We start from the raw sequence: 24233 nt of genomic DNA on the forward strand, positions 1-24233 counted from the left end.
TTGATCTTTTGTTAGCACTTTTATGAATTCATCAGTTTTCCATTGACCAGCTCCCCCAGGTTAGTCTTTTATCCACAGCACCTGAGCACTTTAGCTCTATGACCTAATCAAGGTTATATTGTTACTAATAACTGGTCTCATATAACCTATCTTGGGACATTTTGGAAACTTTTTTGAATAAAAATTGCTCCAGTAAGCATGCTGTTTAAGAAGACAGTAAGCATGTCATGTGCTAATTATGGCCTGTGACACCAAAAAATAAAAGTGCATTACTGAATGCTTTCAATTTCTTATAATGATGGGAAGGTGGCATGTCATGGGGCCTTTTTAGCCCCAGACATCACTCCAGAGAATTCCAAACAGATATAGACAAGGGCAATTAGGACCCGGATCCTTTCCTCTCAGGCTGTTTACCCATGGGAATAGGATGTCCTGAAGCAACACTTCCCTCAAGTGACGTGTCGATAAGTCTGGTTATCAGAAAGATATTATTGGTGGTGTGATACGCAGGGCATTTACATTTTCTTGATAGGGTTAGTCATATGAAAGCTGACAAAGAAGGAAAAGGAGCAGTGGTGTGGTGCAATGTCAACAGACAGCTGTCCCCTGGCTTCCCGATAAATAGGATGACTTGCATTGCTGAGCGGTGTGGTCACTGCCAAAGGAATGGCCCTCTCACATTTCTTCCTGATTCACATATTCAGTGGGGTTACTTGTCATCCCCTCCCTCTCCTGCTTCCCAGACACTGAGTCTGGAATGAAACTTCACCTGCCTCTGAGCTGGCCCCGGGTGGGGGCAGGGGTGTTACTTGGGTTCCCAGGTTGGAAGATTAGCTCACCCGGCCCTAGCTATATAAGCTGATCAGAGCAAGGGGGCTCCCCAGGGCCGACTCAACGTTTCAACCCCCAGGAGGAAAACAGACAGAGGAACTTTAGGTCAACATGATGGTTCTGAAAGTAGAAGAGCTGGTATGTAAAGCACATTATTTCTACGAAGTGAAAAATGGGGCAGGCTTGATTTTTATTTGAAAATTGAAATGCCCTTTTCTTTCTTGCATAATGTGCTGGTACTCTGAAAATGTCATATATGGAAAATGGTTGGCTTATGTGATGAAATAAGTGAAATTGGAAAAAGGGAGCTGGCAGTAATGAATTCTCTACATATTTCCTATCTATTATCTTCTCCTTTGCTTTTATTACTAAAGTGTGTAATCATGTATAGTTATCAAAATGCCTTAGGGGAGAAGTTCTATTGCAAGAATATATGTCTGGAAACTATAACTCAAGGCAAGGGATCATCAACCTAAAATGAAAGAATTTTAAATAATCGGTGGGGATGTGGAGGACAGATTGTGATTTTCCTAGGAGAAATGTGATTAAGTAGATTAAAAGTAGATTTAAACATTTCAACCTAACCTAAACCTTGATTTAACCAAGAGAGGGGGACAAGCATCTGAAGGTTATCCTGGAACACTGCAGCAACTCGTTGCTGCCTGAGATAGGAGAATGTGCTGCAATGGAGGCCACTGTCAGCAGGGAGGGAGGGCTGGGGGCTGCCTGCAGCATCTTCTGTGGAGAATGACCCCAGGACAGGCCTGCTACTTCTGACCCTGCCATCTTCCCTTGTAGGTTACAGGGAAGAAGAATGGCAGTGGGGACGCTGGGGAGTTCCTTCCTGAGGATTTCAGAGATGGAGAGTATGAAGCTGCTGTCACTTTAGAGAAGCAAGACGACCTGAAAACACTTCCAGCCCACTTTGTGAGCCTGCGGGAGCAACAGTGGAAAACTGAGAAACAGCGAGAGGCAGAGGTAAGACCCTTCCATGAAATTCATGAGTGGGAGGTTGGGGACGGGGCAGAGGATGGAGGTGCCAGACAGGAAGGAGAAGAGAGAGAAACCAAACAAATGCAACCATTCCAAAGATGTTTCTTTACCAGATTCTAACCTATAAAGAGGCAACTTCTATGGGACAGGTTGCAGAAAATAATTCTTTGGCAAGACTATGACCTCTGGATTCCAAATCAATCACTGTATGTTCTGTGACTGTGTTTTGATTGAAAGACTTGGAAAGAGAAATGTGTCCAGTGAATTTCTGATGTCTTACACTGTCTGGTTAATCCCAAACAAGGGAGCCTTCTTTTTCTTAGTAATGTGGTTTGTGGTCCATGGATCATTGTTTGACTGTGGCCGCTTTCTGTGTTGACAAAATGTGTTGCTGGGTAAATTTTCATTACTTACTAACCACAGATAAAACATGCATTTGTTAGCTGTAGTCCAGGATAGTCTATTTCATGAGCCCTGCTTAGTGGGCCACCTGAAAGACAATGGCATTGAAATTTTAGAGCTTAAAACTTATTAGTGGAGTCTTTTGGGTAAAAAAAAAAAAAAATTCATGAGCATGATACAAAATTCTACAGAAATCTGGGGTTTGTTTATGGAAATAATTACAAAATCATCACTTAGAGACTAGATCCTATCTCCAGTGAAAAGCTGATGCTATGAGAAAGGGAAGTGAAGATGAAGGCAATTAGCTGAAAAATTTGACCCCTAAGTACTTGAATAAGAAATCACTAAATCCAAGTCAAAGACTTATTATAAATTTTTTATCTTTTTGCGCAAACTGTTCACGTACTTAGCTCAGACCTTGCAGATTCTGTTTTGACACAACCAGAATGCTTGTCAGTAGAACTCACTGTATTTTGAAACATGGATTTCTTTTTTAGCTCAAGAAGAAAAAACTAGAACAAAGATCAAAGCTTGAAAATTTAGAAGACCTTGAAATCATCATTCAACTGAAGAAAAGGAAAAAATACAGGAAAACTAAAGTTCCAGTTGTGAAGGAACCTGAACCCGAAATCATCGTAAGGGCTGCTTGGTTTTGCAGTATTACACCTCGGCATTAGGCTACAGGGGAATAAATATCTGTGGAGGGTGTGATTGAATGTTGGAAAACCCATGGTAACTCTCACACTGTTTTTTCGGCTTTAGACAGAACCTGTGGATGTGCCTAGTTTTCTGAAGGCTGCCCTGGAGAATAAACTGCCAGTAGTAGAAAAATTCTTGTCAGACAAGAACAATCCAGATGTCTGTGATGAGGTAAGGCTTATACAAAGCACTGCAAAATCCAGCTCATTAATTTTGTGTTTCTTATGCTTTGCTGCAGCCTTGCTAATCTAGTGCCAAAAATCAATCCACCTGAAACAGTCTCCCCAGCTGTTGCCACATATGCCAATAGCATAACAGGGGAGTGCAGTGGTCCAAAAAAAGAAAATGCTGGATTAGTGCTATGGATTGCATTATTTTTTGCACTCTAATATACTTCTGACTGCTTTTTCAGCTTGTCTTTAATTTTTAGATCTTTGGGATAGACTCTTAATATGGCAGGACCAACGAGTCACCAATGGAGAAATATATTATTAGCATTATCTTTGATTGGACTCAAATACATCAGCTCCACACAGGGAATCTGTAGACTGGAGTTCAAGTGCTAGCTCTATCACTACTGGCCTATTTGATTTTTAGCAACCAATCTGCATTTTCTGGACCTCAGTTTCCTTATCTGAAAATAGAGGGCATTGGAGTGAAATGCCTAAAAGGTGTTCCAGCACGGTCTATTAATCCATTTATATGAAGCCATTTACCAGAAATCACTAATCCTTTTTGTATCCTTTCCCCCATGAATTGGAATGGGGAATCATTTCTGAAGTTGAATGAAAAATGTCTCCCATTTTCTTAAAAATGAATTGAATGCTTTTTGATATTCAACCTATCAACCGTCCCACATGGAAGAAAACAGCCTGAACTGCATGGCAAATACTACAGACACCATGAAGGCACAAAATACAAGAAAGGGAAATGTCAGCATTTAGGTAGTTTTGAATCTTTAAGCCCATGTGCTTTGATGTAGACCTCGAAGCACTTAGAAATGTATGTTGCAGGAGGCGCAAATCTCAGTTGCAGAATAACTGTTGTAGACAAGAAGTTTAGTAAATTTGACATTTCTAATTCATAAAGAAGCACTCAAGCTTCTATCAGCTAGGTCATCAGAGTCCCCAGCTTCATACTTCTTAGAAAGGATTTATGCTCATTTTTATATGCATCGCTCCCTCTCTCTTTCTTAAATCTCTATTTTGACAGTATAAACGGACAGCTCTTCATAGAGCATGCTTAGAAGGACATTTGGCAATTGTGGAGAAGTTAATAGAAGCTGGAGCCCAGATTGAATTCCGTGATATGGTAAATATATTTCTTTGTTTGGAAGTGAGCCAAAGTAAGTAGACTATATGAAACTTGAGAAAACCTACAATGGAAAAGGGGGCTGACTGTATTGAAAATTGATCTGCAAGAACTAGGCAGAAGCTCGTTTCTCCATACAAAGGGAAGTTGGGAGATGGGACTAGGTCATGTGGGAAGTATTTTCTACACATACTGAAAGGAGAGGAGTGTTCCAGGGAAACGAAGGAAGTGAGAGCTGCTGGACAGAATTCAATAACCTCATCGAAGACTTGGGTCATTATCAAGTCAGTAGCCTTACTGAGAAGTAACGCAGTCAACACTTGCCTTTCAGGCTCCATGTCCTTCCACCATATGTGGCCGCCTGCTCCTGGCCCCTTGGCTGCCAACAGCATCTCAGAATTCTCTAGCTGCACACCTTATATGATAGATGCTGATTGCCATCTGTGAGATTTGGGGCTAGACTGCATACAAAATGAATTTCATCTACGGAAAGTAGCTGCTATTCAGACCTCAGTAATTCAACCACTGTGATTTCTACACAGACCGGTACACAGCATATTTTACGACCTGAAGATTGAGCTGGGAAAATGCCTTATTTAAATACAGCTCAATTTGACTTTTCAGCAAAGTGGAAAAGGGACTGGAAAAGTCTAAAGGAACTGGCCAAAATTGAACCCAAAAGACGTACACACAGAAAAACAAGAAAAGAAACAAAATATAAAGTTTGTATAGAAAGACACAAAAATTCACGAGCATGGGATTTGGAGGGCCAGGGATATACCAGACTTACTCCTATGAGTAAGTGCAGTGACCACGAGTGATGATGGTCAAGGTACAGAGGGTGTGCTGGCACAAATGGCAGGAGAGAACCAGCAAGGGATGAGGAAAAAACAACAGGGGCAAGGGAGAGGTGTCAGATCCAGATGAACGTCTTTTGGAAGGGACTACTTTTATTCTGCCAGAATTTTAAAATACATTTGTCTAGAACTTTTGAGTCTATCTGGCAAAAGCGGTTAAAAGTTCCAGCCAGACTGTGGGTTAGAATATCTCTTCTGCCACTTACTAGCTGTGTTTCCTTGGGCAAGAAACTTGAATATTTCGGAGCCTTGTTTTTCTCATCTGCAAAACGAGCACAGAATACCCACTTCATAATGTTGCTGGGAGCATCATTGTGTCTGAAGTACGCGGCACTATGTTGGCACGAGGAAATTCCCAATAAATTGTAGTTCTTATCCTCTTTTAAAAAGATTTATTAGGTTTATTAAGAACCTCCTAAGAATGCAAACACGCACATAGATACATACACAAGAGCGCATACACTCACATTCACACACTTAAGAGTTTAGCCAAAACATTAGGCAAGAGCCTTCGACTACAATAGTTACAACTGGCAACCTAGACGAGGACAGCCCAGTGTCACCCACGGATGCCCTAGCAAACCTGGCGTTCCCGGGCTTTAGACACGAAGTACTAATTCCTCTGTCTAGGTTCTTCTTTCACTAACTCCTGTCCTTTTACCTTCCCGGTATAGCTTGAATCCACAGCCATTCACTGGGCAAGCCGCGGAGGAAACCTGGATGTCTTAAAACTGTTGCTGAACAAAGGAGCAAAAATCAGTGCGCGGGATAAGGTATTTCTCCTCCTCCTGTCCCCCTCCTTCTTCCCCTCCTCCACCCTGTCCCTCCTCCACTTCTCCCCTTCACACATGCCTTGGGGTCTGGGCAGCCTTTGTCCTCAAGCCCAGGGACACAGCAGGCTCTTGCATTTTGCAGTTGCTCAGCACAGCGCTGCACGTGGCGGTGAGGACCGGCCACTACGAGTGCGCAGAGCATATCATCGCCTGCGAGGCGGAACTCAACGCCAAGGACCGAGTGAGTAGCCCAGCAGAGTTTGGCCTCCTAAAGCTTCACTCATTTACATATTTGGAATAACTGCCCCAGCCGGGCACCCTTGCGGGACCCACTTCCTGGCCTCAGGCTCACCTTGTCTGTTCACTCTGCTTCTCTAGGAAGGAGATACCCCCCTGCATGACGCCGTGAGGCTGAACCGGTACAAGATGATCAGACTCCTGATCATGTATGGCGCCGACCTCAACATCAAGAACTGTGTAAGTGCTCAAGCAAGGGGCCCTGCTTGCCAGCCTTCTAATGAACAAAAATATGGCTCACATACTTGAAAAGATTCTTACAACGGTAGTGTTGATATTTCAGGGGTCTCTTGATGGTTTAAATGCCCCTGGTCATTCCCATAAGGACATTGCTGAGTTTGGCAAGGACTCAGATCACCTGGTCAGAGATGGGGACGCCATCGTGACTACTATGACCTCGGTGCCTAATATAGCCTGTAGTAATTCTTTAAAAATTTGGCCTTGAAGATAAAAGATGGCCAAACCGCCCACGCTTACAGACATAAGCACAGTCTGCCTTGGCCATCCCTGGCTGAGCAAGGTTTGGGGCAGTCAGGAATAAAGACACCCACCACTGCTGAAGTTGTCAAAAATTCCACAGTGGTCAATGCAACCAAGGGCCAAGGAACTCAAATTAATCAACATCTAATCCAAGTAATTCTGAATAGTCCTCCCCTCCTTACAGCAGCATGACAGGCTACCACTTTTTCCAGGGGGAGCCATGCTTTTGCCTGTTTTTTTTTTTCTTTTTTTTTTTTTTTGCGGTACACGGGCCTCTCACTGTTGTGGCCTCTCCCGTTGCGGAGCAGAGGCTCCGGACGCGCAGGCTCAGCAGGCATGGCTCACGGGCCTAGCCGCTCCGCGGCATGTGGGATCTTCCTAGACCAGGGCACGAACCCGTGTCCCCTGCATCAGCAGGCGGACTCTCAACCACTGCGCCACCAGGGAAGCTCCATTGCCTATATTTTTGAGATAATTTCTGTTCATTCTCCTCTTTGGTTTATCTGCACATCCCTCAAAATACTTTCCTGTATTTAGGCCCTGAAAATGCTTGTATAAGTCCCCTTTATAAGTACGTATTAATTAAGCTTCATCTGTAAGCCAGGGAATGTAACCAAATTTTCCTCATGGTCCCAATTCCCACTCAAGCAACATCTAAGCTTTAAAAATATCACCGGGAGGGGGCTTCCCTGGTGGCGCAGTGGTTGAGAGTCCACCTGCCAATTCAAGGGACATGGGTTCGTGCCCCGCATGCCGCGGAGTGGCTGGGCCCGTGAGCCATGGCCGCTGAGCCTGCGCGTCCGGAGCCTGTGCTCCGCAACGGGAGAGGCCACAACAGTGAGAGACCCACGTACCGCAAAAAAATAAATAAATAAATAATTTAAACTATCAGAAAGAGTAGATTCAATGAAATCCCCAAGGCTGCAGAAAATATGATTTTTTTTCAGGCAGTAAGAGACACTACCTGCAGAGATAAATAGCGTACAGATTTGGGGAGACTGTGTAAGTAGCCAGGGAATCACAAGATAAATTTCAATACAGAGGAGTTCGAGGAATTCATGAAAGAATAGCTCCAAATATACAAATAGTGCTCAGGGCTCTGAATTATCAGTAAGACCCCAGCATAAAGGTTCTGGAACTGTTAATGTCACTGACCCAATGGATGGATGTTCCCAAAAAAGACCACTAAGCTATTGGACACCATCTTGAAGGGAACTGGAAACAATACATTACTGTATTGTTGTCCAAAACTCTGTCTTCATGTTTGCTGATGAGTGTCCCTCAAGGTGCGATGCTACAAGGTGAGAAGGTCCAGAATGAAGGTTGCAGGGCCACTAACTCAAATCCGCACAGGTTCCAGGCAGATGGCATAGATGACTTACATGGTGGCTGCTGGTGCCATGCACACAGCTTACTTAAAGGTAGCAGCCCTTCCCCAACTCAGCCCATTGCTGCTCCGTGAAACCACGGGAATTGTGCTGCCAGGTCTCCCAGTTTTTTCACAGAGATCACAAATTCAGCTGGGAAATCTCTTAATTTCCAACTGTTGCCAATTAATTCCAGGTTTAAAAAAAATCTAAGCTCTGTTTGGGCCAAAACAGGTCTCTAGCTCTATTTGCATCTCAAAGCTGCCAGTCTGCAATCTCTGGGATAAAGAGAGACTTCTGAATGAATAGAGATGGAAAATTTTAGGACTTCTCAAATTTAAAGACAAGAGTTGAGAGGTGACACAGTTTTAATTGTTGTAAATATCTTGAGATGTATGCTTAAGGTAAAAAACTTTTGGTCTCAGAAGTTATTTATTCATACATCATTGATATCATCTCCAAGAAAAATAAATTTCCTGGGAGAGACCAATGTAAGTTCTGAGCAGCTGTGAAAAATCTGCCCCTTGGAGTGGTACTTGTGTACTTAAGCCAAGGTGTTGAAGCAGCTCATTCTCTACCAGTTTTTATCAATCAGGAATCATTTTCCAAATTGATAGGAAGTGGTTCTTGACCAAGAGGGATACTACTACCTCCCCACACCCATTTTGCAGGATACTGGGTAAGTATGGAGGCATTTTTTGAGTTTGAAAATGACTTGGCTTACTCTTGCTGTTTAGTGTCTAGGGACTGGGGATTTTTACCACCACCTGGGATATCCCACAGGAAAGAAAACCATTGCTAATCTGAAATGCCAAAAGCATTCCCGTGAGAAACAGTGAAGGGCTGGTTTGAATATAAACTGCAAATCACTCATAATGGAAAACATAAAACACTTCAATAACATACACCTATCCATTACCTCATTAAATACACACACACACACACACACACACACACACACACACGAGATGAATTTATAGACGCCTCCCCCCTGGAAGTCAAATTCCCTCCTCTATTTTGATTAGGCTGGGAAGACCCCGATAGATCTGGTGCTACAGTGGCAGAATGGAACCAAAGCAATATTTGACAGCCTCAAAGAGAACTCCTACAAAGCCTCTCGCATAGAGACATTCTGAGGAAAACGACGATAGAAGCTTCCATTGGCTGCTCTTCACCGCCCCGAAGAGCAGCTCATCATGAAAACCAGCTTCTCTTTATCAACTGTTGTAAAGCGGCACCTAATTATGTTTTGAGAAAGCACAGGGACGTAGGTATTGACATTTCCCTTAGTGAAACCCACTCTATTTATTTGTATTTATTACTGTTTATTTATTTATTTACTGTGATACCACCGACATTCAGATCCTTTGTGGTCACCCATTTGGAGAACAAGCTTAGTTTCTATGGGATGCATCAGAGCCTCTTCCCATAGCTAGCCCTTAAACTGTGTTAACCAGAAGCGCTGTCAGTGCCAACTTACGTGTCACCTCGCTCATGGAAGATGTTTCAGGGTGTTTTTGAAAGACAAAGGGGATTATTGCAGCCTTCTTTTCTCCTGAATTTTTCATGCTGAAGTGTGAGGCCATGGAAAGCCTGTAGCGACAGGAAAGGAAACAGAATGAAAGTGATTCTGTGAGGACTGTAAAGCCCGCCATTCGACGCCTGGGCCTGGTAATTCTTACTAGGTCACACGCTGTACGTACCAAGGTAAAGAGAATGTCTAGAGTGTAAGTGGAAGGAGCGGGCCGCTGGGCCGTGCAGAACTGAATGAGTTCAAAAGAGATGAAAGTAACTGCGAATTGTAAATGTGTAAATGTATATTATGCTGTATGTATATTTTATGTTCATAATAAAAGCAAATCCTAACCCTCTTTCCTCCTTTTAGTGAGAATCATGCAAAAAGGCCATTTAGATGGGGTTTTCTTTGTCTTCCAAGCTTTTCATATTAGGAGTGTCCTGTAGAACCGCACCTCTCAGTATTTAACGTGTACACAGATCACCTGAGGATCTTGTTAAAATTCAGATTCCGATTCCTCCAGTGTGGGTGGGGCCTGAGATTCTGCATTTCCGACAAGCCCCCAGGCGATGCAGAAGTGGTGGTATAGCACAGCCACATTGAGCAGCACAGCTGTGAAAACCAGAGATACCCAGGAGTTCAAGCTTTTTTGGCCCCAGTGATGGGGAGAAAGAGACCTCTGGTGGGCAAAATGATTACTGCAAGTTAAGGTGTTCCCTTAAGATGTTCCCCTGGGGCTTAACTAATCTGAGGATTAACAATTATTGTGCACACCCGCGGTAATGGCAAAGCCTGCCCACGAGAAAACACACCTGGCCAATGATTGTTGACCTCCAAGGGGAGCTACTTTGCCGCCACATGCTGGGCCAGGTGCTATGACCTGTGATGAGAAAACCAAACTGTCCCCGTACTGCCTTCCTGGAATAGATGAATATTAAAGAAATAATCACAGAAATAAATATACGGTAACAATCTGCAGTAAGTATATAAAGAAGTAAAAAGTACAGAGTGCTGAGAGTCTAAGCTGTGGAGGCCCGTCATTCGATGGGGAGGCCGCAGAGAGGGTTTCTACAAAGACTTCTTTGAGGTGGGAACCTTTCAGGGGAGTCTGAAGGATAAACTGGAGTTATTCAAGCACAGTGTTCAGGCAGCAGAGAGAACACAGAAAAGGGCAAGGTTATGGGAAAAGTGTGAAGGCCAACGTGAAACACTCGCACTAGTACCCCTCCCATAAAACACCCCAGATAGGATAAAACTCATAACCTCTTTGCTATGCCTCTAACACTTTGAGAGGGTATGTAGGCACAGTCCATAACCAGAAGATCCTCCAGTTAGCTGATCATGGAGTTGTGAGGATGGTTTGAAATATTTTTGTACCTTTTCTATCTAGTCTCTGAACAATCTGTAGAGTCCACCTCCTGGGGGCGTCAGGAGCTTCATTCTCTCTGCTATCTCCCTCTCAATCCCCTTCTGCCACCCCCTGCTCTCCCTTGAGGGTCCTGGCTCTAACCCGTCAGATCCTTAAGGCTTGGGGTCCTTCCATTTCTTCCAAGTAAAGCACCTACAACATAGGCAGCATCTCCACTGCTGCAATGATGTCTCCCACAGCATAGCCTGGGTGTGTTATTATTTACGTGGCTAAGTTTTCTCTTGATGTCTTCCTCAAATTCCCCTCCCCACAGAGCTGGAAGCTAAAGGAGAGAAGGAAGCAAGGGCTTAAAACACTTTTGTGTTGCTGTATATAAAGATCTGCACTAGTACAGAGGTAGGGGGCATGAGAATCAACATGGAATAAGTCCCGTTATAACAAGGCCAACTCAGTGACCTTTGCTAATGGAAAAGATAAGCACTTCAGGCAAAATCTTCAAGTTTCTGTCACACTGGCGGCCAACATTTTTTTTGTTTTTTTTGCGGTACACGGGCCTCTCTCTGTTGGGGCCCCTCCCGCTGCGGAGCACAGGTTCCGGACGCGCAGGCTCAGCGGCCGTGGCTCACGGGCCCAGCCGCTCCGCGGCATGCGGGATCCTCCCGGCCCGGGGCACGAACCCGTGTCCCCTGCATCGGCAGGCGGACTCTCAACCACTGCGCCACCAGGGAAGGCCCTGGCGGCCAACTTTTATAAGCTCCCTGTCTTCCCACCTAAGCCAGCTCCCACCTAAGCCAGACCCACAGTCTGCGTCTTGTGTCCTTTTACCAGTGAAGGGAATGTCCCACTGGCCGATGGAGACTCTTGGAAGTTGTTCTAGACTTTCCCTTTGCCTCATCCCTCTTTCAACCAACCACCAAGACTTCTTACCAAGCATACTACCTAAGGGGTGCTGTAATCTGTCCACTTCCTCTCATCCTAGGGGCCACTCCCCCAGTTCAGATCACCACAGCAGCTCCCAGATTACTCAAATGCCCTCAGCTTACTTCCCTCCAGTCTGTTCCTCAAGTTGCAGCCAGGGTGATTTTTCTAAAATGCAAATATGATCAAGTCATTCTCCACTTCAGAATTCTTCAGTGGCTGCCCACTTCTCTCAGGATGAAATAAAAGTGCCTTAACGTTTTCTAAAACTCTTGAAATCTGGCTGCCATTAACTCTTTATTCTCATCTATTTCTCATTACTTTCCTAGCTAAACAGCAAATTTCAACTCTACTGAATTTTCAGTTTCTTAAAAAATCCAGGCACTAGCTTTTGTTCTCATATATTGTGCCAACTCCCTGGAAGGCTCTTCTTCCCACCCCACTGCTTCATTTCTCGTCATTCCTCCCCTTCAGGGTAGCTGTGTGTCCTCCAGGAAGCCATCCTTAACTCTTACTTAGACTTTGTTAGTCTCAAGTGTGTTCCTGCTGTACTTTTTTTCTCCATGTCATAACATCTGTCATACTGCCTTTATCACACAAATGAAAAAATTTCCTCTCCCCTTGAACAAGCAATACATGCTCGTTAAGTATTAAGCCAATTATAGAAATGAATGAAGAAAGCAAACATCACCAATAATCCTAATTTAATGACGCTGATTATTTCTGTGCACATTACATATGGGCACTGTACATTTAGCTTTATAACTCTTCAATTGAACAACTTATTCTAGACATCTTTATAAATGGTAGTCTTATGTTTCAATGTACAATGGATCATTTAACCAATCCTATCATTATTGGACATTCAGGTTGTTTCCATTTTCCCATTTTAGACATTGTTGCAATGAATATTCTTATCCATGCATCCTTTACACCTAACCAGTTATTTCTGAAGAAATACATTTATAGAAATACCTATAAGGTTGGTATCAAATTATCCCTTCCACAATGTTATTGCCTTTCCCCACAATCACGAAAATACTCATTTTATAAATGTCTTATTTTTTCAACCCAATTAGCAAAAGAAATATATTTTTGATTATTTTTCCTTGATTACTAAAAAAGTTCAGCATCTTCAGGTTTATTGAGCATTTTTCTGGGCCAATCTTCCTTGCTCAATTTTCTATTAAGTCAGGTTCCCTGGAAGCGGTGCTTGAAATAAGGATTCTTGTGGAAGTGATTTCTTGACAGTGGTCTATAAGGGACTGAGGAAAACAGGACAGGGCAGGAGAAGAAAAGAAAAGAGGCAAAGACATGGTTTAAGAAGTCTCTCCTAAACCTAATCCCATGGGGAGCTCAGGAGCATAAACTGCACCACAGAGGCCAGAAGGCCAGGCTGTAAGGCCCTGCTCAGGCATTCACCATGGGCCAACCTCCAGGGGAGGATGAGGATAAACCATTAATATCCAACATCTGCAGCAGCTGGAGAAGAGGTACACCAGCTTGGTAAAAAGGATCTGCGGCTTCCCTGGTGGCGCAGTGGTTGGCAGTCCGCCTGCCGATGCAGGGGACACGGGTTTGTGCCCCGGTCCGGGAAGATCCCACATGCCACGGAGCGGCTGGGCCCATGAGCCATGGCCGCTGAGCCTGCGTTCTGCAACGGGAGAGGCCACAATGGTGAGAGGCCCGCGTACCGCAAAAAAAAAAAAAGGATCTGGATGGACACTAGCAGTATTTGTCATGTTGCATATTTGTTTTTTAGAAGCAATTTCTTTAAAGAAGCATATTCCTCTCTGGAATATGCACTGTAAATGTTCCTTCCTAGTTGTTCGTACTTTTCTAACACTAAATTTTTTTTTTTTTTAAACACTAAATCTTTATAGACAAATTGATCAAGCTTTTATGTTTCCTGGCTTTGGTGACCACGTTTAGGTCTTTTCCAATCCAAGCTTATTTTCTTTTTAAATAATTACCTTTTTCTTTAGTATTTTACACTTTAAAAAAATTTAAATCTTTAATCCACCTAAATTTATTATGCGTATGTACTGGGTATGAGGTAGGGAATGGACTTGTTGTTTTCCCTAAATGACAGAATAACAGCTGACATTTAGTAGGTACATTCTATATGACAGGTTCTGCTCTGGGCCTTCTACAAATTTTAATCCACTTAACCCTTGCAATAATGCCACAGGGAGAAGAGAAGAAGGAAGTGAGGCACAGAGTGGTTACGTCATTTGTCCAAGGTTACAGGTAGTAAGTACTAGCAAGTTGGAATTTTAACACAGGCAGTGTGTCTACAGTCTTTGCACTTAACTGTACTGTACTGTGCTGTCCTGCCTCTCCTGCCAGGTAACCAGTTGTTCCAACACCACTTACTGAACAATCCATCATTACTTCCTATAACTGAAGTGTTCCGGACTCCCAGCTCTTTCATTCTTCTATATGAATTTCTGTACCAATTATACACTGTTTTAGTTACTAGAGTTCTGTTGTACTCTGTAATACTCAGCTGTACAAGTGTCTTTCATTGTTTTTCTACAAAATTCCCTAGCTATTCTCAAACTTTTTTCTTTCAAAATAGCAAGTCTAAAAAGAAAAACTATACACAAGCAAACAAAAATACATACAGACACTTTGTTTTGGATTTTGTTAAATTCATAGATTAAATCGGGGGAGAATTTGATGTACCACATCTCCCTTCATGTATTCCAGTCTAATTTCCCACGTCACTTTTATTTAACAGTTTTCCTCACAGAGTCCCATCATTTCTTTTTTTTTTTTTTCTTTTTTTTTGAGTCCCATCATTTCTTGGTAATTTATGTCCTTGTGATTAGGGCCACTTTTTTTTTTTTTTTCCATTTTAAAGTAGACTTGTTTTATTTTTAAAAATTTTTATAAATTTTTTAACATCTTTATTGGAGTATAATTGCTTGACAATGGTGTGTTACTTTCTGCTTTATAACAAAGTGAATCAGTTATACATACACATATATCCCCACATCTCTTCCCTCTTGCGTCTCCCTCCCTCCCACCCTCCCTATTCCACCCCTCTAGGTGATCACAAAGCACCGAGCTGATCTCCCTGTGCTATGCAGCTGCTTCCCACTATCTATTTTACATTTGGTAGTGTATGTAATTCCATGCCACTCTCACTTTCTCCCAGCTTACCCTTCCCCCTCCTCGTATCCTCAAGTCTGTTCTCTAGTAGGTCTGTGTCTTTATTCCAGTCTTGCCCCTAGGTTCTTCATGACCGTTTTTTTTTTTGTTTGTTTATTAGATTCCATGTATATGTGTTAGCATACGGTATTTTTCTCTTTCTGACTTACTTAACTGTATGCAGACTCTAGTCCCATCCACCTCACTACAAATGATTCAATTTTGTTTCTTTTTATGGCTGAGTAATATTTCATTGTATATATGTGCCACAACTTCTTTATCCTTCATCTGTCTATGGACACTTAGGTTGCTTCCATGTCCTGGCTATTGTAAATAGAGCTGCAATGAACATTGTGGTACATGACTCTTTTTGAATTATGGTTTTCTCAGGGTATATGCCCAGTAGTGCGATTGCTGGGTTATATGGTAGTTCTATTTGTAGTTTTTTAAGGAACCTCCATACTGTTCTCCATAGTGGCTGTATCAATTTACATTCCCACCAACAGTGCAAGAGGGTTCCCTTTTCTCCACACCCTCTCCAGCATTTATTGTTTGTCGATTTCTTGATGATGGCCATTCTGACTGGTGTGAGATGATGTCACATTGTAGTTTTGATTTGCATTTCTCTAATGATTAATGATGTTGAGCATTCTTTCATGTGCTTGTTGGCAATCTGTATATCATCTTTGGAGAAATGTCTATTTAGGTCTTCTGCCCATTAGGTCTTCTGTCTTTTCTTTGTCTTGTTTATGGTTTCCTTTGCTGTGCAAAAGCTTTTAAGTTTCATTAGGTCCCATTTGTTTTTGTTTTTATTTCCATTTCTCTAGGAGGTGGGTCAAAAAGGACCTTACTGTGATTTATGTCATAGAATGTTCTGCCTATGTTTTCCTCTAAGAGTTCGATAGTGTCTGGCCTTACATTTAGGTCTTTAATCCATTTTGAGTGTATTTTTATGTATGGTGTTCGGGAGTGTTCTAATTTCATTCTTTTACATGTAGCTGTCCAGTTTTCCCAACACCACTTATTGAAGAGGCTGTCTTTTCTCCACTGTATATTCCTGCCTCCTTTATCAAAGATAAGGTGACCATATGTGTGTGGGTTTATCTCTGGGCTTTCTTGATCTATATTTCTGTTTTTATGCCAGTACCATACTGTCTTGATGACTGTAGCTTTGTAGTATAGTCTGAACTCAGGGAGCCTGATACCTCCAGCTCCGTTTTTCTTTCTGAAGATTGCTTTGGCTATTCGGGGTCTTTTGTGTTTCCATAAAAATTGTGAAATTTTTTGTTCTACTTCTGTGAAAAATGCCAGTGGTAGTTTGATAGGGGATTGCATTGAATCTATAGATTGCTTTGGGTAGTAGAGTCATTTTCACAATGTTGATTCTTCCAATGCAAGAACATGGTAAATCTCTCCATTTGTTTGTATTATCTTTAATTTCTTTCATCAGTGTCTTATAATTTTCTGTATACAGGTCTTTTGTCTCGTTAGGAAGGTTTATTCCTATTTTACTTTTGTTGCAGTGGTAAATGGGAGTGTTATCTTAATTTCACTTTCAGATTTTTCATCATCAGTGTATAGGAATGCAAGAGATTTCTGTGCATTAATTTTGTATCCTGCACTTTACCAAATTTATTGATTCGTTCTAGTAGTTTTCTGGTAGCATCTTTAGGATTCTCTATGTATAGTATCACGTCATCTGCAAACAGTGACAGCTTTACTTCCTTTCCGATTTGGATTCCTTTGTTTCCTTTTCTCTTCAGACTGCTGTGGCTAAAACTTCCAAAACTATGTTGAATAAGAATGGTGAGAGTGGGCAACCTTGTCTCTTTCCTGACCTTAGAGGAAATGGTTTCAGTCTTTCACTAGTGAGAATGACGGTGGCTGTGGGTTTGTCATATACAGCCTTCATTATGTTGAGGTAAGCTCCCTCTATGCCTACTTTCTGGAGGGCTTTTATCATAAATGGGTGTTGAATTTTGTCGAAAGCTTGCTCTGCATCTACTGAGATGATCATATGGTTTTTCTCCTTCAGTTTGTTAATATGGTGTATCACACTGATCAACTTGCACATACTGAAGAATCCTTGCATTCCTGGGATAAACCCCACTTGATCATGGTGTATGATCCTTTTAATGTGCTGTTGGATTCTGTTTGCTAGTATTTTGCTGAGGATTTTTGCATCTATGTTCATCAGTAATACTGGCTTGTAGTTTTCTTTCTTTGTGACATCTTTGACTGGTTTTGGTATCAGGGTGATGGTGGCCTCGTAGAGTGAGTTTGGGAGTGTTCCTCCCTCTGCTATATTTTGGAAGAGGCTGAGAAGGACAGGTGTTAGCTCTTCTCTAAATGTTTGATAGAATTCGCCTGTGAAGCCATTTGGTCCTGGGCTTTTGTTTGTTGGAAGATTTTAATCACAGTTTCAATTTCAGTGCTTGTGATTGGTCTGTTTATATTTTCTATTTCTCCCTTGCTCATTCCAAGGCTAAGCATTTCTAAGAATTTGTCCATTTCTTCCAGGTTGTCCATTTTATTGGCATATAGTTGCTTGTAGTAATCTCTTATGATCCTTTGTATTTCTGCAGTGTCAGTTGTTACTTCTCCTTTTTCATTTCTAATTCTATTGATTTGAGTCTTCTCCCTTTTTTTCTTGATGAGTCTGGCTACTGGTTTATCAATTTTGTTTATCTTCTCAAAGAACCAGCTTTTAGTTTTATTGGTCTCTGCTATCATTTACTTCATTTCTTTTTATTTCTGATCTGATCTTTATGATTTCTTTCCTTTTGCTAACTTTGGGGCGTTTTTTTGTTCTTCCTTCTCTAATTGCTTTAGGTGTAAGGTTAGGTTGTTTATTTGAGATGTTTCTTGTTTCTTAAGGTAGGATTCTATTGCTATGAACTTCCCTCTTAGAACTGCTTTTGTTGCATCCCATAGGTTTTGGGTCATCGTGTTTTCATTGTCATTTGTTTCTAGGTATTTTTTGATTTCCTCTTTGATTTCTTCATTGATCTCTTGGTTATTAAGTAGTGTATTGTTTAGCCTCCATGTGTTTGTATTTTTTACAGATGTTTTCCTGTAATTGATATCTAGTCTCATAGCGTTGTGGTTGGAAAAGATACTTGATACGATTTCAATTTTCTTAAATTTACCAAGGCTTGTTTTGTGACCCAAATTATGATCTATCCTCGAGAATGTTCCATGAGCATTTGAGAAGAAAGTGTATTCTGTTGTTGTTGGATGGAATGTCCTATAACTATCAATTAAGTCCATCTAGTTTAATGTATCATTTAACGCTTGTGTTTCCTTATTTATTTTCATTTTGCATGATCTGTCCATTGGTGAAAGTGGGGTGTTAAAGTCCCCTACTATGATTGTGTTACTGTAGATTTCCCCTTTTATGGCTGTTAGTATTTGCCTTATGTATTGAGGTGCTCCTATGTTGGGTGCATAAATATTTACAACTGTTAAACCTTCTTCTTGGATTCATCTCTTGATCATTATGTAGTGTCCTTCTTTGTCTCTTGAAATAGTCTTTGTTTTAAAGTCTATTTTGTCTGATATGAGAATTGCTACTCCAGCTTTCTTTTGATTTCCATTTGCATGGAATATCTTTTTCCATCCCCTCACTTTCAGTCTGTATGTGTCCCTAGGTCTGAAGTGGGTCTCTTGTAGACAGCATAAATACAGGCCTTGTTTTTGTATCCATTCACCCAGTCTGTGTCTTTTGGTTGGAGCATTTAATGCATTTACATTTAAGATAATTATCAATATGCATGTTCCTAAGACCATTTTCTTAATTGTTTTGGGTTTGTTATTGTAGGTCTTTTCCTTCTCTTGTGTTTCCTGCCTAGAGAAGTTCCTTTAGCATTTGTTGTAAAACTGGTTTTGTGGTGCTGAATTCTCTTAGCTTTTGCTCATCTGTAAAGGTTTTAATTTCTCCATCAAATCTGAATGAGATCCTTGCTGGGTAGAGTAATCTTGGTTGTAGGTTTTTCTCCTTCATCACTTTAAATATGTCCTGCCACTCCCTTCTGGCTTGCAGTTTCTGCTGAAAGATCAGCTGTTAACCTTATGGGGATTCCCTTGTGTGTTATTTGTTGTTTTTCCCTTGCTGCTTTTAATATATTTTGTTTGTCTTTAATTTTTTTCAGTTTGATTAATATGTGTCTTGGTGTGTTTCTCCTTGGATTTATCCTGTATGGGACTCTATGCGCTTCCTGGACTTGATTATATATTTCCTTTCCCGTATTAGGGAAGTTTTCAACTGTAATCTCTTCAAATATTTTCTCAGTCCCTTTCTTCTTCTCTTCTTCTTCTGGGACCCCTATAATTCGAATGTTGGTGCGTTTAATGTTGTCCCAGAGGTCTCTGAGACTGTCCTCAGTTCTTTTCATTCTTCATTCTGCTCTGCGGTAGTTATTTCCACTATTTTATCTTCCAGGTCACTTATCCGTTCTTCTGCCTCAGTTATTCTGCTACTGATCCCTTCTAAAGAATTTTTAATTTCATTTATTGTGTTGTTCATCACTGTTTCCTCTTTAGTTCTTCTAGGTCCTTGTTAAACGTTTCTTGTATTTTTTCCATTCTCTTTCCAAGATTTTGGACCATCTTTACTATCATTATTCTGAATTCTTTTTCAGGTAGACTGCCTATTTCCTCTTCATTTGTTAGGTCTGGTGGGTTTTTACCTTGCTCCTTCATCTGCTGTGTTTTTCTGTCTTATTTTGCTTAACTTACTGTGTTTGGGGTCTCCTTTTCACAGGCTGCAGGTTCGTAGTTCTTGTTGTTTTTGTTGTCTGTCCCCAGTGGCTAAGGTTGGTTCAGTAGGTTGTGTAGGGTTCCTGGTGGAGGGGACTGGTGCCAGTGTTCTGGTGGATGAGGCTGGATCTTGTCTTTCTGGTGGGCAGGTCCACGTCTGGTGGTGTGTTTTGGGGTGTTTGTGGTCTTATTATGATTTTAGGCAGCCTCTCTGCTAATGGGTGGGGTTGTGTTCCTGTCTTGCTAGTTGTTTGGCGTAGGGTGTCCAGCACTGTAGCTTGCTGGTCATTGAGTGGAGCTGGGTCTTGGCGTTGAGATGGAGATCTCTGGGAGATTTTCGCCATTTGATATTACGTGGAGATGGGAGGTCTCTGGTGGAACAGTGTCCTGAACTTGGCTCTCCCACCTCAGAGGCACAGGCCTGACGCCTGGCTGGAGAACCAAGTGCCTGTCATCCACACAGCTCAGAATAAAAGGGAGAAAAAGAAAGAAAGAAAGAAAGAAGATAAAATAAAGTTATTAAAATAAAAAATAATTATTAAAAAAAATTTTTTAAATAAAAAGAAAAGAAAGAAGAGAGCAAGCAAATCAAAAAATAAATCCACCAATGATAACAAGCACTAAAACCTATATTGAAAATAAACAACAAAGGACAGAACCCTAGGACAAATGGTAAAACCAAAGGTATACAGACAAAATCACACATAGAAACACACTCACAAAAAGAGAAAAAGGGGAAAAAAAATATATCGTTGCTCACAAAGTCCACCTCCTCAATTTGGGATGATTTATTGTTTATTCAGGTATTCCACAGATGCAGGTACATAAAGTTGATTGTGCAGATTTAATCCGCTGCTCCTGAGGATGTTGGGAGAAATTTCCCTTTCTCTTCTTTGTTTGCAGAGCTCCCGGGGTTCAGCGTTGGATTTGGACCCGCCTCTGTGTGTAGGTCGCCTGAGGGTGTCTGTTCCTGCCCAGACAGGACAGGGTTAAAGAAGCAGCTGCTTTGGGGGCTCTGGCTCACTCAGGACGGGGGGAGGAAGGGGTACGGAATGTGGGGTGAGCCTGTGGCAGCAGAGGCCAGCATGACGCACCAGCCTGACGTGCGCCATATGTTCTCCTGGGGAAGTTGTCCCTGGATCACAGGACACTGGCAGTGGTGGGCTGCACAGGCTCCCATGAGGGGAGGTGTGGATAGTGACCTGTGCTTGCACACAGGCTTCTTGGTGGCTACAGTAGCAGCCTTATCATATCATGCCCGTCTCTGGAATCCGCACTGATAGCCATGGCTCGCGCCTGTCTTTGGAGCTCCTGTAAGCTGTGCTCTTAATCCCCTCTTCACGCACCCCAAAACAATGGTCTCTTGCCTCTTTGGCAGCTCCAGACTTTTTCCCAGACTCCCTCCCAGCTAGCTGTGGCACACTAGCCCCCTTCAGGCTGTGTTCACGCAGCCAACCCCAGTCCTTTCCCTGGGATCCGACCTCGAAAGCCCAAGCCTCAGCTCCCAGCCCCTGCCCGTCCCGGCAGGTGAGCAGACAGGCCTCTTGGGCTGGTGAGTGCTGATCAGCACCGATCCTCTGTGTGGGAATTTCTCTGCTTTGCCCTCCGCACCCCTGTTGCTGCGCTCTCCTCCGTGGCTCCGAAGCTTCCCCCCTCCGTCACCCGCAATCTCCACCCATGAAGGGTCTTCCCAGTGTGTGGAAACCTTTCCTCTTTCACAGCTCCCTCCCAATGGTGTAGGTCCTGGCCCCATCCTTTTGTCTGTTTTTCCTTTTTTCTTTTGCACTACCCAGGTACGTGGGGAGTTTCTGGTCTTTTGGGAGGTCTGAGGTCTTCTGCCTGCATTCAGTAGGTGTTCTGTAGGAACTGTTCCACATGTAGATGTATTTCTGATGTATTTGTGGGGAGGAAAGTGATCTCCATGTCTTACTCTGCTGCCATCTTGAAGCTCCTCCCTCAGGGGCATCTTTTAAAATGGTATTTTATAACATGTTATTGTTAATGAAAACGACTGGCTTTTGTATTTATTTTATAATTGACCACTTTGCTGAACTTTTACTGAAGGTAATGTCACCTTGTTGCAACTAAACCAGTTCACGTTCTAACAAAAGCAAACTTTAAAGAAGCCCACTTGCTGTTCTTCACTGGTGACCAGCCATCATGCCCTCCTATTTTGAATAATAGGATAAGCACCTGCTCATAAACAGAAAGCAGGCACAACTGCAAATACATAACAAATGTATTTGAAATACAGGTGCTAAAAAGCACCTGTATTTCTATCCTTTACCAGTTGCTTTTCTTGAGTTTTTCAAGACTCACATTGTGCCATTAACTTTTCCTCCTTTCTAATATAACACGAAAGACCTCAATATTATACCTGGTACAGTTGGGGCTAAAATATAATCAGTTGGTTGAAAAAGTAGATCATTGTGGGGCATCAAAAAAAAGTTGAACATACATCCCCTTAAACATTTTAAGTTTAAAATATACAAATGTACACTCACGTGCCAATCTTTTAAAGAAAGGTCAAAGCCTATTCTTGGAAGTATGGCTCCACTGATGGGAGATCTACAGTTTGTTGAGTTCCAGTCTCTTTAAAGAAGAAAGAAAAGTGATATTTCATTAGGTTTGATTTGCATAATTAGTAATGTTGAGCATCTTTTCATGTGCCTATTGGCTATCGGTACATCTTCCAAAGATATATTGGATATTTTTCAGATCTTCTGCCCATTTTTATTTTATTCACTTATTTATTTTTGGCTGCGTTGGGTCTTCGTTGCTGCACGTGGGGTTTCTCTAGTTGTGGCAAGCGGGGGCTACTCTTGGTTGCAGTGTGTGGGCTTATCATTGTGGTGGCTTCTCCTGCTGTGGAGCATGGACTCTAGGCACATGAGTTTCAGTAGTTGTGGCACATGGGTTCCGTAGTTGTGGCTCACAGGCTCAGTAGTTGTGGCACATGGGCTTAGTCGCTCTGCAGCATGTGGCACCTTCCCGGACCACAGCTCAAACCCATGTCCCCTGCATTGGCAGGTGGATTCTTAACCACTGCGCCACCAGGGAAGCCCCCTCTGCCCATTTTTAAATTGGGTTGTTTGGTATTTGTTGTTGAGTTGTATGAGTTTTTTATATATTTTGGCTATTAACCCCTCATCAGATATATGATTTTAAAGTATCTTCCCATTCAGTAGGTAGTTTTTTTTTTAACCTGACAAAAACTTTTACACACACACACACACACACACACACACATATATATCTGTATATTTCCAGATTCTTTTCCTTTATAGGTTATTACAAAATACTGATTATAGTTCCCTGTGCTATACAGTAGGTCCTTGTTGGTTGTCTGTTCGTTTTGTTGATAGTTTCTTTTGCCGTGCAGCTTTTTAGTTTTGCATTTGTTTCCCTTGCCTGAGGAGATATATGTGGAAAGATAATGCTAATACCTATGTCACGCCCGATAGCCTGTTAGAATGGCTATTATCAAAAAGGCAAGAAATAAGAAATGTTATAGAGAGGATGTCGAGAAAAGGGAACCCTCATGTGCTATTGGTAGGAATGTAAATTGGTCCAGTCACTAAGGAAAACACCATGGAGATTCTTCAAAAAATTAAGAATAGAACTACCATATGATCCAGCTATTCCTCTTCTGGGAATTTATCCAAAGAATATGAAAGCACAAATTCGTAAATATATACATACTCCTATGTTCACTACAGCATTACTTACATAGCCAAGATATGGAAAAAACCTAAATGTCCATCAACAAATGAATGGATAAAGATGTGGGGTGTGTGTGTGTGTGTGTGTGTGTGTGTGTGTGTGTGTGTGTACACACACACACACACACACACCACATATATAAAATGGAATACTACTCAGCCATAAAGTTAGAGGAAATCTTGCCATTTGTGACACCACTGATGGACCTTGAGGGTATTATGCTAAATGAGATAAGTCAGATAGAGAGAGACAAATACTATATAATTTCACTCTTATGTGGGGAAAAAAAAAGAAAAAGAACAAACTAAATGAAACAAACACACAGATAAAGAGAACAGAGTAGTTTTTACCAGAGGGGAAGGAGGGATGGGGGGAAAGCAAATCGGGTAAGGAGTCAACTGTATGGTGATGGATGGAAACTTTTGCTGGCAAGCTGTAATGTACACATGAGTTGAATTATAATGTATACACATAAAACAATGTTATAAACAATGTTACCTCAATTTAAAAAAAAAGAAGAAAAAAGAGCACTTATAAAGACTCTGGTAAAGCAATCCAAGTGCAGAATTTCCACTGGATCTCCTCTAAATCTAGTTGTCATGCTCACAACTATTTTGACAGTTCTTTTTAATGACTCATCTTTTCCAAACTTTTCAAAAGCATTAATTTCCCAGGGAATTCCTTTTTTTCCCCTCCTGGTTCATCAGTTTTTATAATTTTAAATTAACTTATATTAATTTTACAATGCTAAATACAATGGCATAAACAGACTTGTGAATAAAC

At 41.7% G+C, this 24233-nt stretch overlaps 1 protein-coding gene across 1 annotated transcript; it reads left to right on the forward strand.

The window, feature by feature from the left end:
- Positions 1-891: 891 nt before the first annotated feature.
- On the forward strand, positions 892-9870 carry ANKRD1 (ankyrin repeat domain 1). The gene is made up of 9 exons (XM_082854262.1): positions 892-969; positions 1630-1809; positions 2724-2861; positions 2989-3096; positions 4138-4236; positions 5768-5866; positions 6009-6107; positions 6245-6343; positions 9036-9870. Exons 1-9 carry the CDS (start codon positions 943-945, stop codon positions 9144-9146), a joined length of 960 nt encoding a protein of 319 aa, XP_082710388.1. The 5' UTR covers positions 892-942; the 3' UTR covers positions 9147-9870.
- Positions 9871-24233: the final 14363 nt, after the last annotated feature.

This window comes from Leucopleurus acutus, assembly GCF_964270905.1.
Source record: "Leucopleurus acutus genome assembly, chromosome: 14".
Lineage (NCBI taxonomy): Eukaryota > Metazoa > Chordata > Mammalia > Artiodactyla > Delphinidae > Leucopleurus > Leucopleurus acutus.

What these genes read in the sequence shown, in the direction of transcription:
- ANKRD1 (XM_082854262.1), top strand. Translation starts at nt 943, where the DNA reads ATGATGGTTCTGAAAGTAGAAGAGCTG. An exon ending in AAATCAGTGCGCGGGATAAG is followed by an intron (nt 5,867 to 6,008) that starts GTATTTCTCCTC and finishes TGCATTTTGCAG; the next exon opens with TTGCTCAGCACAGCGCTGCA. An exon ending in AACTCAACGCCAAGGACCGA is followed by an intron (nt 6,108 to 6,244) that starts GTGAGTAGCCCA and finishes CTGCTTCTCTAG; the next exon opens with GAAGGAGATACCCCCCTGCA.